Source organism: Papio anubis, chromosome 9, assembly GCF_008728515.1.
Source record: "Papio anubis isolate 15944 chromosome 9, Panubis1.0, whole genome shotgun sequence".
Classification (NCBI taxonomy): domain Eukaryota; kingdom Metazoa; phylum Chordata; class Mammalia; order Primates; family Cercopithecidae; genus Papio; species Papio anubis.
Window position 1 is genome coordinate 114,492,253 of NC_044984.1, and position 20,354 is coordinate 114,512,606.

The window sequence follows — 20,354 nt, forward strand, 5'->3', positions numbered from 1 at the left end:
AACCGAGCCCACAAGTGAGGTCTCACCTCTGGATGATGGATTTGTCATACAGCTCCCCAGCAGGGGTCTGCATAATGGCAAACTCCTCCCGCGTCACCAGGCGCAGTGCAGGGTTCTGCACGGAGGCGGTGATGGTGCTGATGAGCTGTGGGAGGACCCGGTCCGGTGACAGGATGGAAAGGGAGCCCATGGCGTTCATGGAGGACTGCCAGACAAATGCAGACATGGTCAGTGTGTGCCAAGGCTGGCACTGGCAAAAGGGCCACCACACCTGAATGCCCCTGGCACTGGCTCCCCTTCTTCATGCCACTGCCTTGTTACTCCTGGGCGCTGTCCATCACAGCGGCCGGCTGGAGTCTGTGTCTGCTTTCCTCAACGAGCAGTGCCCCTCTGTCTGACACAGCACCTGACGTGAGGCGATACACTCCTTCCCAATTCTCAATCTCCGTGGTTCAGGTGGAGCTGCCCTCACTTTTTTCAGAGGTAGGCATGTGACCCAGAGCAGAAGGAGGGGCGCAGAGATGAGCATGGCTCCCAAGTCAGATTAATCAGGGTCAAAGCGACCCCAAGCCAGTAAACATTATTGAAATATGCAAGCTCTTCCCCCAGGAGCGGATGGGGAGACAAAGCCTGGAACTTTAGCGGCTCTTGTACTACCAGAAAGGGAAAGCCTGAGAATGGAGCCCACATCGTGAAAAACAGAGCCAAGAGACAAATATGGATGGGACAGAGTAAGAGAGACATCACCTACAATGTCCCAAGGGCAACATCTGAACCCCTATAGTCAGCATTAGCTAAAGCCAGTCATATCCTTGGACTTTGCAGGTAAATGAGGCAGTAAGTTCCCTTTTGTGCTTAAACCAGTTTACATTTCTGTCACGTGCAAGGGTCCAAGCCTACATTTTACCCACCTTCACCTGCTTCTTTGAATCCTCTCTTCCTATACCCTGTGATGAGAGGGCCCCTCCCCGACCTGAGGCCAGACCAGCTCATGTGCCCATCACCTGGTTTAGGGGACTCTGAGTGGTGATCCTGGGAATGATCTGATCCAGGTGCCTGGTGATAAAGGCTTCAGGATCGATCTTCATCCTGGCAAGAAGTGCTGGCCAAAGTCCAGACTGCACAGCCACTGAAGGGGAAGGGAGCTCTTTGAGGCCTTCTGCCTGGCCTGCTCTTACCCCATCCCCTAAAGCCCCAGGCTTTCCCTCACCCACTGCAGCCACAGACCTAAGGATGGGTGGTGGGAGATGATCAGCATCTCCTGGGCCAGTTGTTCGGTGTCAGTGACATCACCCTTGAGCCCTGGCACACCGGAGATGACACAAAGAGCCTCCTGCAGGACCCGTGGAGGTACGTAGGCCTTGCCCGCCTCAGTCACCTCTCCAGCATCAGTCACCAGAGCCTCTAAGGGCAGCACCTGTGTGGAGACACGTGAGATAAAACATAAGAACCCCACTGCTAAGAGCCCTGTGCAGGCTTGGAACACAGGAACCAAACATGCCATGGACACAGCGTCTCCTCACTCAGTTCTTCCCTGGGGTCCTTGCTGGAGTGGAGATGGATACCCAGCTTCCTGCAATGGGACCCACAGGCTGTGAGATGTGCCTGGAAGAAGGAAGCACCTGTGACTTTGCATCTAAAAAGCCTACGGGAGTAAAGAAGGCAACAGGAACTGGTCCAGGAGACCCAGCCTGTGATGGCAAGTCTGTCACTGGCCCACATTCCTCAACAGGCGTAGGGAGGAAGGAAAGCAGGGGAACACGGCACAAAGAGCACAGAAATAAAATCCAAGTCTTTGGAGGTCTCCCTCCATCGGGGGAGACACTGTGCAAGTCATTTGAGCTCCTGGAACCCCGGTCAATTCACATGACACAAGAATACCAAGCTCTATTTGCCTTTGAAAGGCATTGTTTAAAAAAAAAAATCAAAAGAAAAAATGGGTAGAAAATGCTTCAAAAGTACAAAGTGCTTTAAAAACATAAAGTATTATTCAATTAATCAAGCATAAAGGGGGAGGGCACGGTGGCTTGTGCGTGTAATCCCAACACTTTGGGAAGCCGAGGTAGGAGGATCACTTCAGCCTAGAAGTTCGAGATCAGCCTGGGCAACATGGCGAGACCCCATCTCTACAAAAAATAAAAAATAAAAAAATTAGTGGCCACTATAGGTGATGTGCACCCATAGTCCCAGCAACTTGGGAGGCTGAGGTGGAAGGATCGTTCGAGCTTGGGAAGTTGAGGTTGCAGTGAGCAAAACAAAACAAAACAAAAACCCAAAAGACCCTGGAAAAAAGGTTAAGAAGCTACATGTGGAAAAAAAGTCTCTGAAAAGGAAAAGGAATCCTATGAAAGATGTTACTGGAGCTCAACGGCAGAGCAGAAGATGCTGGCATCACACAGAGTAAGAAAGAACAGTCAGGGAGTGGCCCAGCCAAAACCCCACAGCATAAGCAGGGGCAGCTAAGGGGATCCAAAAGCCCCAGTTCTAGAGCCCAGATGCCCTCACCTTGTGAGAACTGAGGACAGTCTTCAGCTCCTCCAGGAGTCCGTGCGCCAGCTTAAAGCCCCCAAGAGAGGATAGCAGCTTCCGAACCGTCTGCTGAGCCTGCCTGCGGACGTGCCAGGTGCGGCTCAGGAGCACTGCGACCAGAGCCCGGTGGTACTGCCTACAAGCACAGGGACAGACAGGTCTGGGGGAAGGCCGGGAGCAGGCCTTCCACAGCCAACCCTTCTACCTGCCACACACCCTTTCTCAGGTTCCTGCCAGCCTTCGCCTCATTTGGCCCAAAAGAAAAGGTAAGCCAGCCTCACGTACTGAACTTTGTTGCCAGTGAGTCTATGCGGGTGGTCAAGGAAAAGTCTCTCTGTCAGATGCAACACAGTACACAGGGCTAGGAGGGAAGAAAAGCAGTGGAAGTGTTTTTAAAATAGTTAAGTGTACACACACATATGTATACCCAGAAATAACTGGAATGAACTGAAAATTCACCACAAAATATAAATGTGATTATCACTTAGAACTGAAATTACAGTTTTTTTTTCTTTTTTGCTTATTGTGCACACATGTATTTTGCAGTAAGAAAAGTATATACTATTTTTACTTACTTTAAATATATATATATATTTTTTTTTTCTTTTTTTTTTGAGATGGAGTTTCGCTCTTGTCACCCAGGCTGGAGTGCAGTGGCACGATCTCGGCTGATTGCAACCTCTGCCTCCCAGGTTCAAACGATTCTCCTGCCTCAGCCTCCTGAGTAGCTGGGATTACAGGCACCGGCCACCACGCCCAGCTAAGTTTTATATTTTTAGTAGAGACAAGGTTTCACCAAGTTGGCCAGGTTGGTCTTGAACTCCTGACCTCAGGTGATCCACCTGCCTCAGTCTCCCAAAGTGCTAAGATTACAGGTGTGAGCCACTGCACCTAGCCTATTTTTACTTTTTTTGAGACAGAGTTTTGCTCTGTTGTCCAGGCCAGAGTGCAGTGGCACAGTCTTGGCTCATTACACCCTCCACCTCCCAGTTCCAGTGATTCTCCTGTCTCAGCCTCCTGAGTAGCTGGGATTACAGGCACCTGCCACCCTGCCCAGCTTAATTTTGTATTTTTAGTAGAGACAGGGTTTCGATCTCTTGACCTCATGATCCACCTGCCTTGGCCTCCCAAAGTGCTGGGATTACAGGCGTGAGCCACCGTGTCCAGCCCCAACCTACTTTTTTTTAATAATTAAAAATTACTGGCCAGGCGCAGTGGCTCACGCCTGTAATCCCAGCACTCTGGGAGGCCAAAGCAGGCAGGTCACCCGAGGTCAGGAGTTTGAGACCAGCCTGGCCAACATGGTAAAACCCTGTCTCTACTAAAAATACAAAAACTAGCCAGGTGTGGTGGTGCACACCTGTAGTCCCAGCTACTCAGGAGGCTGAGACAGGAGAATTGCTTGAACCCGGGAGGTGGAGCTTGCAGTGAGCAGAGATTGTGCCACTGCACTACAGCCTGGGCAATAGAGCGAGACTGTCTCAAAAAAAAAAAAAAAAAAAAAAGACTAAGGCCAGGCACCATGGCCCACGTCTATAATACCAGTACTTTGGGAGGCTGAGGCAGGAGGATTACTTAAGCCCAGGAGTTCAAGATCAGCCTGGGCAACATGGTGAAACCCCCATCTCTTAAAAAAAAAAAACAGAAATTAGCTGGATGGGTGGTGTGCACCTATAGTCCCAGCTACTCAGGAAGCTGAGGTGGGAGGACCACCTGAGACCAGGCTGAGGCTGCAGTGAGCCATGACTGTGCCACTGCACTCCAGCCTGGGCAACAGAGTGAGATCCTGTCTCAGCAACGATAGAAAATTACTATGAAGTTCTAAAAAGAGGCCAGGCATGGTGGCTCACGCCTGTAATCCCAGCACTTTGGAAGGCCGAGGCAGGCGGATTACCTGAGGTCAGGAGTTCGACACCAGCCTGACCAACATGGAGAAACTCCATCTCTACTAATAAAAAAAAAAAAAGGCCGGGCGTGGTGGCCCACGCCTGTAATCCCAGCACTTTGGGAGGCCGAGGCGGGCGGATCACGAGGTCAGGAGATCGAGACCATCCTGGCTGACACGGTGAAACCCCGTCTCTACTAAAAAATACAAAAAACTAGCCGGGCGAGATGGCTGGCGCCTGTAGTCCCAGCTACTCGGGAGGCTGAGGCAGGAGAATGGCAGGAACCCGGGAGACGGAGCTTGCAGTGAGCTGAGATCCGGCCACTGCACTCCAGCCTGGGCGACAGAGCGAGACTCCGTCTCAAAAAAAAAAAAATATATATACAAAATTAGCCAGGTGGTAGTGGCGTATGCCTGTAATCCTAGCTACTCAGGAGGCTGAGGCAAGAGAATCGTTTGAACCCAGGGGGCAGAGGTTGCGGTGGGCTGAGATCACACCATTGTACTTCAGCCTGAGCAACAAGAGCGAAACTCTATCTCAAAAAAAAAAAAATGATGAAGCTCATTATAGACTGACATGGACTCTTTCCAGGTCTAGAAAGCACAGTACATACGGCAGGCACACTACCATTTGTGTAAAAAAGATAGAGAACAAACATATACAGGTATTTACTTGCATATATATAAAATATCAAGGCTACAGAAGAAGCTAATAAAATTGGTTTTCTATAGCCGAGGAACTGGGTAGCCAGAGATCAAAGCAGGGGTATAATTTTCAATGTAGACCCTATTGTATCTATTTCTGAATTACATTAGTCTATTTCCTTTTCAAAATTTAACTAAAAATTTTTCTAAAACCAGGAAATGACTAACAGTTGTAGCTCATTAATGGGATGTTACGATTTATGAGTCAAAAGACTTTTCAAATCACCAATTAGTGGCAGACACCCCTAAGGCAATGTAGAATTTTAAACACACATTTAAAATTCAACTGTTCCTTTTCTGCCAGGATAGAAACCAGTAGTTTTTGTGTCTCTTGGTGGGGGAGTAGAGCCTGCCAGACTCCACAAGAGCTTCTCAGCTGCCTCAACACAAGAAAACCTCGGAGACAGCACCAATTACCCAATCAGCTATAATTACAGCTCATATCGTAGCTCCACAGCCATTACTGCTCTGTCTCCACACATCTCCCAAGTCCCACTTCCCTAACCTTACATTCCCTACAGGAATGAAATTATTCCCATAACAGCTAAGCTGCTGGCCAGATCACTCTGGCCCAGGTTTTTGCAGACCTGACTGGCTGGTCAAGAAAGGGTCTTCTCTGAAGATTTTCCAGAGACTTTGCCTGACTCCTGAGTTCAACTAAGCGTGGAGTAACTTACCATCCTCTGAAGCCATAAGCAGGAATTTCTCAGAAGTGAAAACCTGCTTTTTCTCATCCACAATCAGCTGCCAGAAACTGCTCAGTTTGGCCTCTGCAAGAAACAAAAGGTTACCCCCACGACGCAGCTTATCATGTCCCCCAGAGCTGACCCACTCCATCCTGAAGCTGCTGGGGTGGGCTTTGTTGGCAAACCCTCCTCTGCAGCAGGAGGCTCAGTGCTCTTTAGGGGAACTGACCTCAGTCCTTCTGGTATCACTTCCTGTATGAAACTCTTCGGTGGTTCTCTGCTACCTACAGGAGCCTAGGTAAACTGTTTCTCACCCGGAATTCCCATCCACCCCAGGCACCAAGCTGGAATACCTGAGGTTTACAGACTCTGGCTTTCCCTGCCCTTCCCTGACTGGGTCTGTTTGGACTCACGCTGGGTCATTCCCTTCAGGATAATGAAATCCTTCCCAGTCTTCAGGGTACTAGTTCAAATGCTTTCTCCATGAAACCCTTCCCAATACCCATCCCCCCAACTAAAAGCAATCTCTCCTTCAAAACTGCTCTAATGCCACATTTTGTCTTAAGCTATGGATATATTTTTGTATTTCCTCGCTCCTACTATGAAGTAAGCACCCTGAAATTTGCTGTAGAAGGTCATGTTCATCTTAGCATTCCCCCAGGTAGCCTAGTGCCTTGCATGGCCACAGTGGGCACACCATACTACATGAGGAGAGCTGAGCTCCCTTCCTAACCAAAGAAGTAAGTTCAGGTGTGGCCCAGTGCAGAGACTGGGAGATGAAATAAAGAAAGCCTGAAATACGATGTAGCCACAAAAAAATGAGAAAGCTCTTTTTGATGTACTGATTTGGAATCATTTCGAAGATATATAGTATATATATAGTATCTAATATGATATATAGAGTATGTTACCCAATATGTTCAATTACATGAACACACTATCTCTGGACATAAAATTGGTAATACCAGTTTTTTTTTGTCTTTTATTTTTTTTTTTTTTAGACAAAGTCTCGCTCTGTCACCCAGGTTGGAGTGCAGTGGCATGATCCTAGCTCACTACAACCTACACCTCCCGGATTCAAGTGATTCTCCTGCCTCAGCCTCCCAAGAAGCTGAGATTACAGGCAAGTGCCACCACATCCAGCTGATTTTTGTATTTTTAGTAAAGATGGGGTTTCACCATGTTGGCCAGGATGGTCTCGAAATCCTGACTTCATGACCCGCCCACCTCGGCCTCCCGAAGTGCAAAACTGATAACACTGTTTATGGAGGGAAACTTAACGGCTAAGGGAGAAGACAGGGCTAAGGGGTAGCTTCTCATGTTATATCCTTTTGAATTTTGTACTGTATGAATGTATAACCAACTGAAACAAACAGTCCCAATACTAAACCCTGGTCCATCTGGGTATCATCTACAAGCCCACGTAGCACTGGAGCAACAGAACGAAGAAGGACAGTGGGACGATGACAGTCCCCTGACTGCATTCCCACTGCCCATGCAACCCTAAGATTCATCCTGCAGATGACAAGCAAACCTGTGGCTGATCCAGTGTGGTCAGAACCAAGCTAACCCTGAACATCAAGACCCTCCTCCCAAGGACTCTTGTCAGAGGTCTCTATCTCTACCATCCTGGACATCTCTGGACTCATACCAGCCTGTGAGTCAGCCACTGACAGCTTCAAAAGCAACAAGGCTGCGGCAACCCCTTCAGTGACTGTGGGAACCTGAGTGCTTTGGGAGGCTGCCTTCTCCACTGTCTGGATGAGCAAGGGCAGTAAGTCCAGGGCCTGCAACAGTGTGTCACCTGTGGAGAGAGGACAAGCACCTTAAAGGACATCCTGATTCTTGGAAATGACAGGACTGAGAAAGGATTTATCTAACTAGCTGTGAACCAGATGACTAAAACCCTTCAGTTAATTTTTCAAATATCTCAAAAAGAAGTACAGTTAAATCAAAACTTAAAGTCTACAGCCACAAAATTAGAGGCAGAAAGATAATCCTTATGGCTGGGTGCAGTAGCTCACACCTGTAATCCCAGCACTTTGGGAGGCCAAGGCGGGTGGATCACCTGAGGTTGGGAGTTCGAGACCAGCCTGACCAACACGGAGAAACCCCGTCTCTACTAAAAATACAAAATTAGCCGGGTGTGGTCCAGTTATTCAATTGATGGATAAGCAGAGACATTAAGTGAGTTGCTCAAGGTCACACAGCTAGCTGAGGCAAGTCAGTGCCACCCTCAATCCTATCAATTCCCACCTGGTACTCTTCCCCCATACCAGATGACCTTCGGACCCAAATTCTAAAACCAGAACCAATCCACTGACCTCTGAACTAAACTCGTTTAAAAAAAAAAAAAAAAGGAAGTCAAGCACGGTGGCTCACGCCTGTAATCCCAGCACTTTGGGAGGCTGAGGTGGGGGCATCACCAGGCCAGGAATTCCAGAGCAGCCTGACTAACATGGTGAAACCCCGTCTCTATTAAAAATACAAAGATTAGCCGGGTGTGGTGGCACACACCTGTAATCCCAGCTACTCAGGAGGCTGAAGCAGGAGAATCGCTTGAACCCAGGAGGCGGAGGTTGCAGTGAGCTGAGACGCGCCATTGCACTCCAGCCTGGGCGACAGAGCGAGACTCCGTCTCAAAAAAAAAAAAGAAAAAAAAAGGCCGGGCGCAGTGGCTCAAGCCTGTAATCCCAGCACTTTGGGAGGCCGGGGTGGGCAGATCACAAGGTCAGGAGATGGAGACCATCCTGGCAAACACAGTGAAACCCCGTCTCTACTAAAAATACAAAAAAATTAGCCAGTCGTGGTGGCGGGCGCCGGTAGTCCCAGCTGCTTGCGAGGCTGAGGCAGGAGAATGGCGTGAGCTCGGGAGGCGGAGATTGCAGTGAGCCCAGATCGCACCACTGCACTCCAGCCTGGGCGACAGAGTGAGATTCTGTCTCAAAAAAAAAGAAAAAAAAAAGGAGAAACCAGTTAAAACTATAGTTCAGCTAGGAGCAGTGGCTCATGCCTATAATCCCAGCACTTTGGCAGGCCGAGGTGGGCAGATCACCCAAGGTCAGGAGGTCAAGACCAGCCTGGCCAACATGGCGAAACCCTGCCTCTATTAAAAGGTACAAAAATTAGCCAGGCATGGTGGTGGGCATCTGTAATCCCAGCTACTCAGGAAGCTGAGGTTGGAGAATCGCTTAAACCCGGGAGGCGAAGGTTGCAGTGAGCCAAGATCACGCCACTACACTTCAGCCTGGGTGACAGAGAGAAACTCCATCTCAAAAAAAACTATAGCTCAAGCCCATGTTTTCTTCCCCTGCACCTCCATACCTGGGTTTGTTGTTCCATGTTTTCATAGCTACTAAACAGGCACATCAGTACATTTTATAATGAAAGCAGTTTTCCAGACAATGTTATGGATTCGAATCCAAAAAATTTTTATTATAAAGGTTTTGTTTGGTTTTTAAAAGGTTTATGTTTATTTTAAAAGCAATGAGCATTGAGTTCTGGCACTCTGCATTCCTTTTTTAAAAAATAAATTAAAAATAAATGCAATGAGCAGAACTAGCTCAAGCTGAAGAGACTAGGTAAAACCAAGTTTTTGCCATCTACAATTCAAGGTCCCACCTACAACTGACGGTCATTCAATGCAGCAATAATGCAAACTGATATAGTACCTAGACTTTTTGTATAACTTTTGGTAGAGACAGAGTCTTGCTATTTTCCCTGGCTGACCTTGAACTCCTGGGCTCAAGCAATCCCACTGCCTCAGCCTCCTGTGTAGCTGGGACCACAGGCATGTACTACCATGCCCAGCTATTTTTTTAATTTTTTGTAGAGATGGGGGGTCTCACTTTGTTGCCCAGGCTGTTCTCAAACTCCTGGGCTCAAGCAATCCTCCCACCTCAGCCTCCCAAAGTGCTGGGATTACAAGCGCGAGCCACCTTGCCTGGCCTCATAGACTGTTTTTAAGTCATGGATGTGAGTTCACTATATCCTAAGGCAGCTGACAATGTATTGCCTGTACATTTCCACCATGGAAAATCTACAACTTCAGTCAGCACATAGTCAGCACTACGGTTTGAATAAACCTCACAAACCACTGCACAAAGATGATCTATGATTCTGAGCTGAGAGACGTATTTCAGAAAAAGATTAATTGCTTTCAACTCAGTGCAAAAACCTCTTGTGGTCACATTTTTCTTCCCTTATCATTAAAAGAAATAAGTGAGTACAAAGTTCATCAGACAAGGCATTTCACACAGAAGGGTGTCCCCTCTCAAGAGGAGGCCCTGGAATCTCCTAGATGTTTCTTTTTCTTTTTTGAGACAGAGTATCACTCTGTTGCCCAGGTAGGAGTGCAATGGCTTGATCTCGGCTCACTGCAACCTCTGCCTCCCGGGCTCAAGCGACTCTGTCTCAGCCTTCCAAGTAGCTGGGATTACAAGCACCTATCATCATGCTTGGCTAATTTTTGTATTTTTGTAGAGACAAGGTTACACCATGTTGGCCAGGCTGGTCTCAAACTCCTGACCTCAGGTGATCCACCCGCCTCGGCCTCCCAAAGTGCTGGGACTATAGGTGTGAGCCACCATGCCCAGCCCTTAAACCAGTCTTTTTTTTTTTTTTTTTTTGAGACGGAGTCTCGCTCTGCCGCCCGGGCTGGAGTGCAGTGGCCGGATCTCGGCTCACTGCAAGCTCCGCCTCCCGGGTTCCCGCCATTCTCCTGCCTCAGCCTCCCGAGTAGCTGGGACTACAGGCGCCGCCACCTCGCCCGGCTAGTTTTTTGTATTTTTTAATAGAGACGGGGTTTCACCGTATTAGCCAGGATGGTCTCGATCTCCTGACCTCGTGATCCGCCCGTCTCGGCCTCCCAAAGTGCTGGGATTACAGGCTTGAGCCACCGCGCCCGGCCCCTTAAACCAGTCTTATCTGAGTCATTTCTCCATGATTTCAGATACTGTAGTGACAAGTTCTGGTTCTTGTCCTCTCTGAATAAAACTTTGTACTTCGAAAGTCTGACGAGGGGGAGAAGTCAGAATTTGTTGTGAAGACTGAATTCTGATTTTGAGCTAAGCCGAATGCTCTCATTTATTTCCGGAAGAAATAAATGGTGCAAAATAAGCTGAACTAACAGGGAAAGCAGGAACACTAATAATACCCTGAAGACTCGGTCACCTCTGCACGGAGACCCGGACACTAGCCCTGGGAGGTGTCTTACCCCGATAAGAGGCCAACATGCACTGCAGGTAGGCGTGCCTCACCGCAGATGTGGAGGTTTTAAGGCTGAAAGCTTTTTTGAACCATTCAGTGAGCTTCTTGGGCACTTCCGTAGTGAATCGGTTACACCAGAGAGCCAGGACTGAGACAGCGTGTACTAAGGTCCCTTCGTGAACTAGGACAAAAAGCAGAAGTCCAGTCAGTCCAATGTCTTATAACCATGTCAAATCATTGCAAGCAGCGCAAAAAACAGGCCAGAGTACAAGGGGGAGGAAGCAGTGATATTTCAGACAGCTCCAAGCCGTGCTCTCTGAGGGAGGTGTGTCTTCAGGAGAGGTTTATGGAAGCGAAGCTCTAATTGTGAAAAACCACGGTCAAGGATGAGTACAAAACGCATGCTCACCATGATGAATGGAATTACCTTCCTGCTGAAGGAATGGGATGAACAGCTCAGCCACGATCCCGTTCAGGACCTGACTGGAAGGTCCAGACACCACGTGATGACTGACGCTCCCAATCCCTAAAAGGCAGATTCTCTGTTCAGTCCCTTATCAGCACAAAACCACAAAGAGGGAAGTTTTCCTACTTCTGCCACCTCTGCACTCTGGGTCACAGGCCTCTTCGGTGTCTCCAGCAGGCATACCTCTCCTTTGGCCATTATTGATCTTCCCTCAATGCCTCCTCTACACCTCCTGCCTTCTATAGAAGCCAAGCCTCCTGCTAGACCTGAACAAGTCCCTCTTGCCAAGCACGCAAGCAGCAGGGTCCTAGGGGGCAGGCTGGACCCAAGATGGTCACAGGAGTCAAGATCCAAAGAAGGATTCGCCTCACCTAAGAATTACGTTAAAGCTTATCTACTACTAGGCCAGGCGTGGTGGCTCACGCCTGTAATCCCAGCACTTTGGGAGGCCGAGGCAGGTGGATCATGAGGTTAAGAGATCGAGACCATCCTGGCCAACATGGTGAAACCCCGTCTCTACTAAAAATACAAAAAAAATTAGCTGGGTGTGGTGGTGCGTGCCTGTAGTCCCAGCTACTCACGAGGCTGAGGCAGGAGGAGTGCTTGAACCCAGGAGGTGGAGGTTGCAGTGAGACAAGATTGTGCCACTGCACTCCAGCCTGGTGACAGAGCAAGACTCCATCTCAAAAAAAAAAAAAAAAAAAAAAAAAAAAAGCTTATCTACTACTAGATCACAGCTCTACTCCCAGCAGAGAAATCCTGTATCTGCCTGTAATCCCAGCACTTTGGGAGGCTGAGGCGGGCAGATCACTTGACACCAGGAACATGGAGTTCGAGACCAGCCTGGCCAATATGGTGAAATCCCATCGCTACTAAAAATACAAAAAAATTAGCCAGGCGTGGTGGTGCGCACCAGTAATCCCACCTACACAGGGGGCTGAGGCACGAGGATTGCTTGAACCTGGGAGGCAGAGGTTGCAGTAAGCTGAGATGGCACCACTACACTCCATCCTAGATGACAGAGCAAGACTTCTCAAAAAAAAAAGAAAGAAATCCTGTACCTGAGAGGACACTCATCTTCTGGGCTATAACAGTTAGTTTTCCTTCCGAGCCTGAGAGGAGAGACAGCAAAGATTCACATTACATATGCCACAGCTCCCAAGAGAGTGAACAATGCAGTCACATGTGTGATGCCACAATATGGTTTGTGATTCCAGAAGTAGCCTTTGTGTTGTGAAGCTGGGTTTAAAACAATATTTACTAGCCTTTTGCTTTCTGACTGAAGAAGGAATGTTCCTACAGAAAACTTGTGAAACAGAAAAAATATAAAGAAAAACATTTAAAAGGCAATCATGTTTCCACTACTCAAAGACATTTCTTTTCTGGTGTATTTCCTTTAGTCTTTTCTGCTATGCCTATAAAAATGTGCATCTTAAAAACGAAAAACCTGAGATCACCCCATCTACACCACCCGTGCAGGGTTTTGTTCATTCACACACATTCACATTCCAGTGTGATGTCCTCCTGGCCACACAGCCTCGCCACGAGCAGACTTGGAGCATCAAGTCCCCTTCAGATCCCAGTTGAAGGAAATACCAGGGACCATGCCTCAACCACTCCCATGGCCAAGAAGGCTTGCTCACCTCCGAGGATAGCAAATAGGTGCTTGGTCACGGATTCCATGGCCGAAGAGTCACTGCATTGGCGTGCCAGGTTACGCAGTGCCAGCACAGCTTCATCCATGAGGCGGGGACTGTTGGATTTCAGGTGACCTGGACACACAAAGCCACTGCTCAGAAGCAGCCAACAACTGAGCATCCAGACTTTCGTCTTTGTCTTTTCCATGCTGCCATCTCTTCAGAACTAGCTGTATGCTTTCATTCAAATAATCTCAAGAAAGAAACTGCCAGTGCCAATGTAGTTTAGGTTAGGGCCTTATTACTACCTTGAGCTGTCCCCTACCCCGCTACAACAATTAGGACAAGTACAACCAAAACCCAAGGTGCCACTTATGGGCTGAAGAGGGGCTGGGATACTCACCAGCCAGTCCTTTCACGATGTCCATGGCATACTGGCTGAGGTCAAGCGTCACTGATGCCAGCAGACTAGAAATAGCTAAGGGGGACAGAAAGCACTGACCATGTCAATCTCAGCAATAAATTCAACAGATAATTTTTTTCCCCTACTCCCCAGCAAATGTCACTTGGCCTGCTGTCCGGCCACATGGAACCATGCCCACCCTTCATCTCTACAGGCTACATGAGTAGTCCCAAAGCTCTGCTGAAAAGCTGTATACCTCCCCATCCCAATCAGCAAAAATTCCCTTTCCAACATTCCACCAACACATTTTACTAAGATACACAGGGACAGAGACTCAACACTCAGATCTCATGATTTCAAGTGCCACCTCCATACTAAGTCCAGAATGTCTAGAGAGGAGGTTCTTAACCTGAATGGTCTCCAGAAAGTTCTTTTGGGGAGGTGGCGGGGTGAGAGGATATTTTGTTTTCTTCCACTCAACTCTGAAGGTGAACATTTGATATTTTCTGGGAATCAAAACAACAGCTAGCACCTAAATAAAGCTATGAACTGATCCAGTGGGTTCTTGAACCCCTAAAATTATATGCAGTATTCTTAGTGGATATATTTTTGTGCATTCTTCTAAAAAGATAGCCCATGACTTTCCTTTTCTTCCCTTTTTTTTTTTGGACAGAGTCTGGCTCTGTCGCCCAGGCTGGAGTGTAATGGAGTGATCTTGCCTCACTGGAACCTCCACCTTCCGGTTTCAAGTGATTCCCCTGCCTCAGTCTCCCGAGTAGCTGGGACTACAGGCACATGCCACCATGTCTGACTTTTTTGTGTGTTTTTATTAGAGACGGGGTTTAACCAAGTTGGTCGGGCTGGTTTCAAATTCCTGACCTCAGGTAATCCACCTGCCTCAGCCTCCCAAACTGCTGGGATTACAGGCATGAGCCACCGTGCCTGGCCTCTCTTTTGTTTTTTGAGATGGGGTCTCACTATGTCACCCAGGCTGGATGGAGTGCAGTGTTGCCATCTTGGCTCACTGCAACTTCCGCTTCCTGGGCTCAAGCTATCCTCCCACATCGGCCTCCCAAGTTGAGCTCCTGGGCTCAAGTGATCTGCCCACCACCACCTCCCAAAGTGCTGAGATTACAGGTGTGAGCCAATGCATCTGGCTGACTTCCAACATAATCTCAAAAGGGTCCCCAATCTCTCTCCCAAGGTCCCAACCAGGTAAACAGTGAATACATCCCCCTTCCCTCGCCCCTACCACACACACTTCTTGTTGCCAAATATCGAGAACAGAGATATAGGCAACTCGTCTCCCTCCCACCATCCTGGTTGACAGCAACCTACTTTCAATAACATTCTCTGGACTCCTCAGTAAGGACTTCTGTATGGTGGGCAGTATCAGATCCTTAAATTCTGAGTGGGACAGGTATCGGAGCAGAGGGGCACAGCTATCCTACAAAGAAAAAGGAATAAGGCACCTAGCCCTCATGGGAACGGACCAAGAAGGAAAAAGAGTTCAGCATCCCAGAATTGAAAATGGGATCAGTTGTCCAGGTGAGTAACGGCCACCTCTCGCTCACCAACAGGTACTTCGGAGGCTTGACTTTGCTCATCAGGATGTTCTTCATGTAAAAGTCCAGTAGGGCGCTCTAGAGAACACAAAGCTCTGGTTAGATCCTGACATTCTCAAATGTCTCATCACTGGCCTAAGGGGTCCCTCTTGCTAGAGTGCCTCCAAAAAATACAAATCAATGCCCCAAATTTCAGTGTTAAGCATAGAGGTCCCACTGATCATGCAACCCCACTTAATACCCTTCCACAGCTTTCCATGGCCCTCTGGGATAAAGTCCAAAGTCCTTGGTATGGCTTATAAGGCCCTGCCCACCACTCAGCTGGCTGTGTCACTCTAACCCATTCCCGCCACTCCAACTCCTCTCGCCTCCTCTCTGTTCCTGCCCACAGGCTTTCTCTGCCCAAAATGCTCTGCCTCACCTCTTGACCTTGCTAATTCCTCTTCACTCTCAAAGTTCCTTCTTTAGAGAGATGTGTTCTCTGACCCACAGCCTAAATCAGGTCCTTCCGTTGTAGAGTCTCACAGCTTCTCACACTTTCCCTTTGTAGCACATACTAGTTATAATTAACTAGACTATCTGTTTAATGTCAGTTTCTCAGACTCAGTTCCATGGGGGCAGGGGTCACAGCTCCCTTACTCGCTGGTATACCCCCAACACCGGGCACAGTGCCTAGAACATGGCAGCCACTCAACTGGGATAAATAAGTGACTGCATGAACAAGCAAACTATCACCCAAGCCAGAAACAGAAGGGAAACTTTCCAGCTCCTAAAAGTTCATGTATCATGGCAAATGGCCAGAGTCTTACATGAGAAAATCAACAAGTTTCAGATGAGGTCAACAGCTAGGGTCACCAGAGCAAAGCAGGTTCCTATTCCTTCCCTCCAGCGAACTCCCAACATTCCCAGCGTAGCAAACCCACAGTCACTCTGCCTTGGCACTTGCCTTGTGCCGACTGACCACGTCCATCTCCTTGTGGCTCGTGCAGAACTGCACCAGCAGCCCCAGCATGCCGGCATAGTTCTGGTTGGGCTCTAGGCTGAGAATGGCTGACAAGTACTGTTCCACCAGCCCGGGGTTCTAAAGAGGAAAGTGCCAGGCAGGTGTATAAGATGGCAGTGGGGGAGTGGCATGGAAGAAGCAATGCCCGCCAGCCCCTGCAGTCCTGTCACCTCTTTCCACAGCTTCGTGAGTTTCTTCACAGCACCATCCACGGCGTGCTTGTGGGAGCCGCCCAGCACCTCCAGCAAGAGCAGGCACTGCACTTCCACCTGCCAGGACCAGGAAAGACTCAGGTCAAGATGGGACACGAGATTGAGGGTCCCATGGCCCTCAAAGCCTGCAAAGACCTCCATCAGCCCCTCCAAATCCTGGCTTCATCTCCACTCAGCTTCTCCCACTCAACTCCAGCCAGATCCTCCTCCCTCCACCTCACACATTTAGTTCTGTCCTTTAACGACACTGTTCCCGCTAGGGTTCATTTAATAAGTATTTGGTGATCACCTATTATGAGTCAGACAATGAAGCCACAAGGGGAGTAAGACAGATATGGTCCCTGCTTTTTTTTTTTTTAAGACAGAGTCTCGCTATGTCACCAGGGTGGAGTGCAGTGGCACAATTTCAGCTCACTACAACCTCCACCTCCCGGGTTCAAGTGATTCTCCTGCCTCAGTCTCCCAAGTAGCTGTGACTACAAATGCGTGCCACCACGCTCAGTTAATTTTTGTATTTTTAGTAGAGACAAGGTTTCACCATGTTGGCCATGAGAGTCTCGATCTCTTGACCTCGCGATCTGCCCGCCTTGGCCTCCCAAAGTGCTGCGATTACAGGCGTGAGCCACTGTGCCCAGCCAGTTCCTGCTTTCATGTACCTTAGAATTCAGAGGGAAAAAAATGATATTAAACAAATAAATACACAAATGAATATACAATTTCAGTGAGGTTTAAGTGCCATCCAGGAAAAGAATAAGGGTCCTGTCTCATTTACTTCATATCTGCCTTGACCTGTCCTTCATTAATTCCACAAATACTTACTGACCACTGACTACATGGCAGGCTCTATGCTGAGTACTGTGAATACAGAAGTGCAGCTTGATATGGCGATTCGAACTGCATGGAGTTCACACCATCCAACCCAGATTGACATACATAATAGGTCCTCGACTAAAAAAATCTCAGAGGCTGCCGGACCTAGTGGCTCACACCTGTAATCCAGCACTTTGGGAGGTCAAGGCAGGCGGATCACCTGAGGTTGGGAGTTCGATATCAGCCTGACCAACATGGAGAAACCCCGTCTCTACTAAAAACACAAAATTAGCCGGGCGTGGTGGCGCATGCCTGTAATCCCAGCTACTCGGGAGGCTGAGGCAGGAGAATCGCTTGAACCCAGGAGGCGGAGGTTGCGGTCAGCCGAGATCACACCATTGCACTCCAGCCTGGGCAACAAGAGCGAAATTCCACCTCAAACAAAAAAAAAAAAAAAAAAAAGGCCAGGTGCAATGGTTCACGCCTGTAATTCCAACACTTTGGGAGGCTGAGGCGGGCGGATCACAAGGTCAAGAGATCGAGACCATCCTGGCCAACATGGTGAAACCCCATTGCTACTAAAAATACAAAAATTAGCTGGGCGTGGTGGTGGGCGCCTACAGTCCCAGCTACACGGGAGGCTGAGACGGGCAGATCACGAAGTCAGGAGATCGAGACCATCCTGGCTAACACGGTGAAACCCCGTCTCTACTAAAAATACAAAAAATTATCCAGGCAAGGTGGCAGGCGCCTGTAGTCCCAGCTACTCGGGAGGCTGAGGCAGGAGAATGGCGTGAACCCGGGAGGCGGCGCTTGCAGGGAGCCGAGATTGCGCCACTGCACTCCAGCCTGGGCGACAGAGCGAGACTCCGTCTCAAAAAAAAAAAAGAAAACAGATACGCTTGTGAAAGCAATGCTGATAAATTCCATCTGCATATATACAAAATGGCATATGTACAAGGTTATTCATTGCAGCACTGTTAGTTAACAATAAAAAAACGGGCCGGGCGCGGTGGCTCACGCCTGTAATCCCAGCACTTTGGGAGGCCGAGGTGGGCGGATCACGAGGTCAGGAGATTGAGACCATCCTGGCTAATACGGTGAAACCCCGTCTCTACTAAATATACAAAAAATTAGCCGGACGTGGTGGCGGGCGCCTGTAGTCCCAGCTACTCGGGAGGCTGAGGCAGGAGAATGGCGTGAACCTGGGAGGCGGAGCTTGCAGTGAGCCGAGATCGTGCCACTGCATTCCAGCTTGGGCGACAGAGCGAGGCTACATCTTAAAAAAAAAATTAAAAAAAAATGAAACCAATGCTGATAAATTCTGTTTGCATATATACAAAATGGCATATGTACAAGGTAATTCATTGCAGCACTGTTAGTAACGATAAAAAACCATAAACAACAGAAGATTCCCTATATACAGTGTGGTATAGAAAGGATTACTGGCTGGGCATGGTGGCTGACGCCTATAAACCCAGCACTTCGGAAGACCAAAGCAGGTGGTTCCCTTGAGCCCAGGAGTTCAAGACCAACCTGGGCAACGAAAGAAAACCCCATCTCTAAAAAAACACAAAAATTAGCCAGGCATACACCAGCATGCCTGTAGCCCCAGCTACTCAGGAGGCTGCAATAGAAGGATCACTTGATCCCAGGAGGTCAAGGCTGCAGTGAGCCAAGATCATGCCACTGTGCTCCAGCCTGGGTGACAGAGCAAGATCTTTGTCTCAAAAAAAAAAAAAAAAAAAATGCAGAATCATGGTATGTAAAAAAAATTTTTTTTAACATATTTTTTTAAAAGTAGACTAGGCACAATGGCGTATACCTGTAATCCCTGCACTTTGGGAGGCTGAGACAGACAGATCACCTGAGGTCAGGAGTTTGAGACTAGCCTGGCCAACATGGCGAAACCCAAACTCTACTAAAAATACAAAAGTTAGCCAGGTGTGGTGGCATACACATATAGTCCCAGTTATACTCAGGAGGCTGAGGGTGGAGAATTGCTTGAACCCAGGAGGCAGAGGTTGCAGTGAGCCGAGATTGCGCCATTACATTCCAACCTGAGTGACAGAATCAGACTCAGTTTCTCAAAAAAAAAAAAAAAAAACCACTCAGTGGAGATAAGCCAATGAGCTTGCCCCTCTCACAAGAAGGCTTTTGGTAACAATGACACCCATGCCCTGAAGGGGATCCAAGAGAGTCCGAGCTCACAATAATACATAATCCTTGACCCTCAAGGTTTCAGCATTCTAATCCATCATTCATCAATTATACTGATAGCCACTCTATGCTTGTCCCCAGAGCTGTGCTGGTTAAGCTACTGGGGTTGCCGCCCTCTATCTAACTAGCAGGCTGCTTCATGTGTTTCCTAAGGCTGGTCATCACTGGCACCTACCTGCATGAGACTCTCCAGTTTCCACAGCCATCTCAACCCTCAACTAAACCTGGCCTTATACAACAACTCTTCAAGGCGGACAGGGTGGGTAGTATTTTCTTTCCCACTTTGCAAATGAGGAAATGGGCTCAGAAGTTAAGTGACTCAGTCAAGTCTCATGGATAAGAATCAGATCCAAGGCCAGGCAAAGTGGCTCACACCTGTAATCCCAACATTTTGGGAGGCCAAGGCAGGCGGATCATCTGAGGTCAGGACTTCAAGAAAAACCCTGTCTCCACTAAAAATACAAAAAAATTAGCCAGGCAGGGTGGCAGGCTTCTGTCATCCCAGCTACTCGGGAGGCTGAGGCAGGAGAATCGCTTGAACCCAGGAGGTGGAGCTTGCAGTGAGCCAACACTACACTACTGCACTCCAGCCTAGGCAACAGAGCAAGACTCCGTCTCAAAAAAAAAAAAAGCACTCCTCATGACCTACACTAAGCCTATCCAGGTATCCAGGCACATGTCTGCTCTGCTCACCTCCCAACCTGCTGAGCAGACATGTGGAAAGAAAAAAAAGAGAATGTGGAAGAAGCAGGTAGAGAATGGAAGGAGGGAATGTAAGAACCAAAACCAAGACAAGAAATCCATTCCATTCACCAGTTCAACACTGAAATCAAACACAGGGAATGGAATGATTAGCCAGAAAAAAACCAAGAGGATTTATACTATGATATTTTCTTTTTTTTTTTTTTTTTTTTGAGACGGAGTCTGGCTCTGTTGCCCAGGCTGGACTGCAGTGGCCGAATCTCAGGTCACTGCAAGCCCCGCCTCCCGGGTTCACGCAATTCTCCTGCCTCAGCCTCCCAAGT

At 48.3% G+C, this 20,354-nt stretch overlaps 1 protein-coding gene across 6 annotated transcripts in view; it reads right to left on the reverse strand.

Annotated features, from left to right (window-relative positions):
- Positions 1-20,354, reverse strand: part of GCN1 (GCN1 activator of EIF2AK4) — a 67,678-nt gene that overhangs the window by 35,049 nt on the left and 12,275 nt on the right. For 5 of the 6 annotated variants that reach the window (XR_004176217.1, XR_004176218.1, XM_031650812.1 and 2 more), the window contains exons 6-21: positions 16,258-16,356; positions 16,031-16,165; positions 15,094-15,162; positions 14,858-14,966; positions 13,520-13,594; positions 13,123-13,251; positions 12,541-12,591; positions 11,423-11,539; positions 11,021-11,194; positions 7,457-7,609; positions 5,797-5,889; positions 2,815-2,890; positions 2,506-2,665; positions 1,228-1,417; positions 1,005-1,147; positions 27-205 (exon numbers count right to left, since the gene is read on the reverse strand). Coding sequence is in view for 4 of the 6 variants with exons in the window: in XM_031650812.1 (XP_031506672.1) it covers positions 27-205; positions 1,005-1,147; positions 1,228-1,417; positions 2,506-2,665; positions 2,815-2,890; positions 5,797-5,889; positions 7,457-7,609; positions 11,021-11,194; positions 11,423-11,539; positions 12,541-12,591; positions 13,123-13,251; positions 13,520-13,594; positions 14,858-14,966; positions 15,094-15,162; positions 16,031-16,165; positions 16,258-16,356 (1,952 nt within the window). In the remaining 2 variants the exon portion in view is untranslated. The remainder of the gene's footprint in view (positions 1-26; positions 206-1,004; positions 1,148-1,227; positions 1,418-2,505; positions 2,666-2,814; positions 2,891-5,796; positions 5,890-7,456; positions 7,610-11,020; positions 11,195-11,422; positions 11,540-12,540; positions 12,592-13,122; positions 13,252-13,519; positions 13,595-14,857; positions 14,967-15,093; positions 15,163-16,030; positions 16,166-16,257; positions 16,357-20,354) is intronic. The other variant, XM_031650813.1, reaches the window with a different exon arrangement.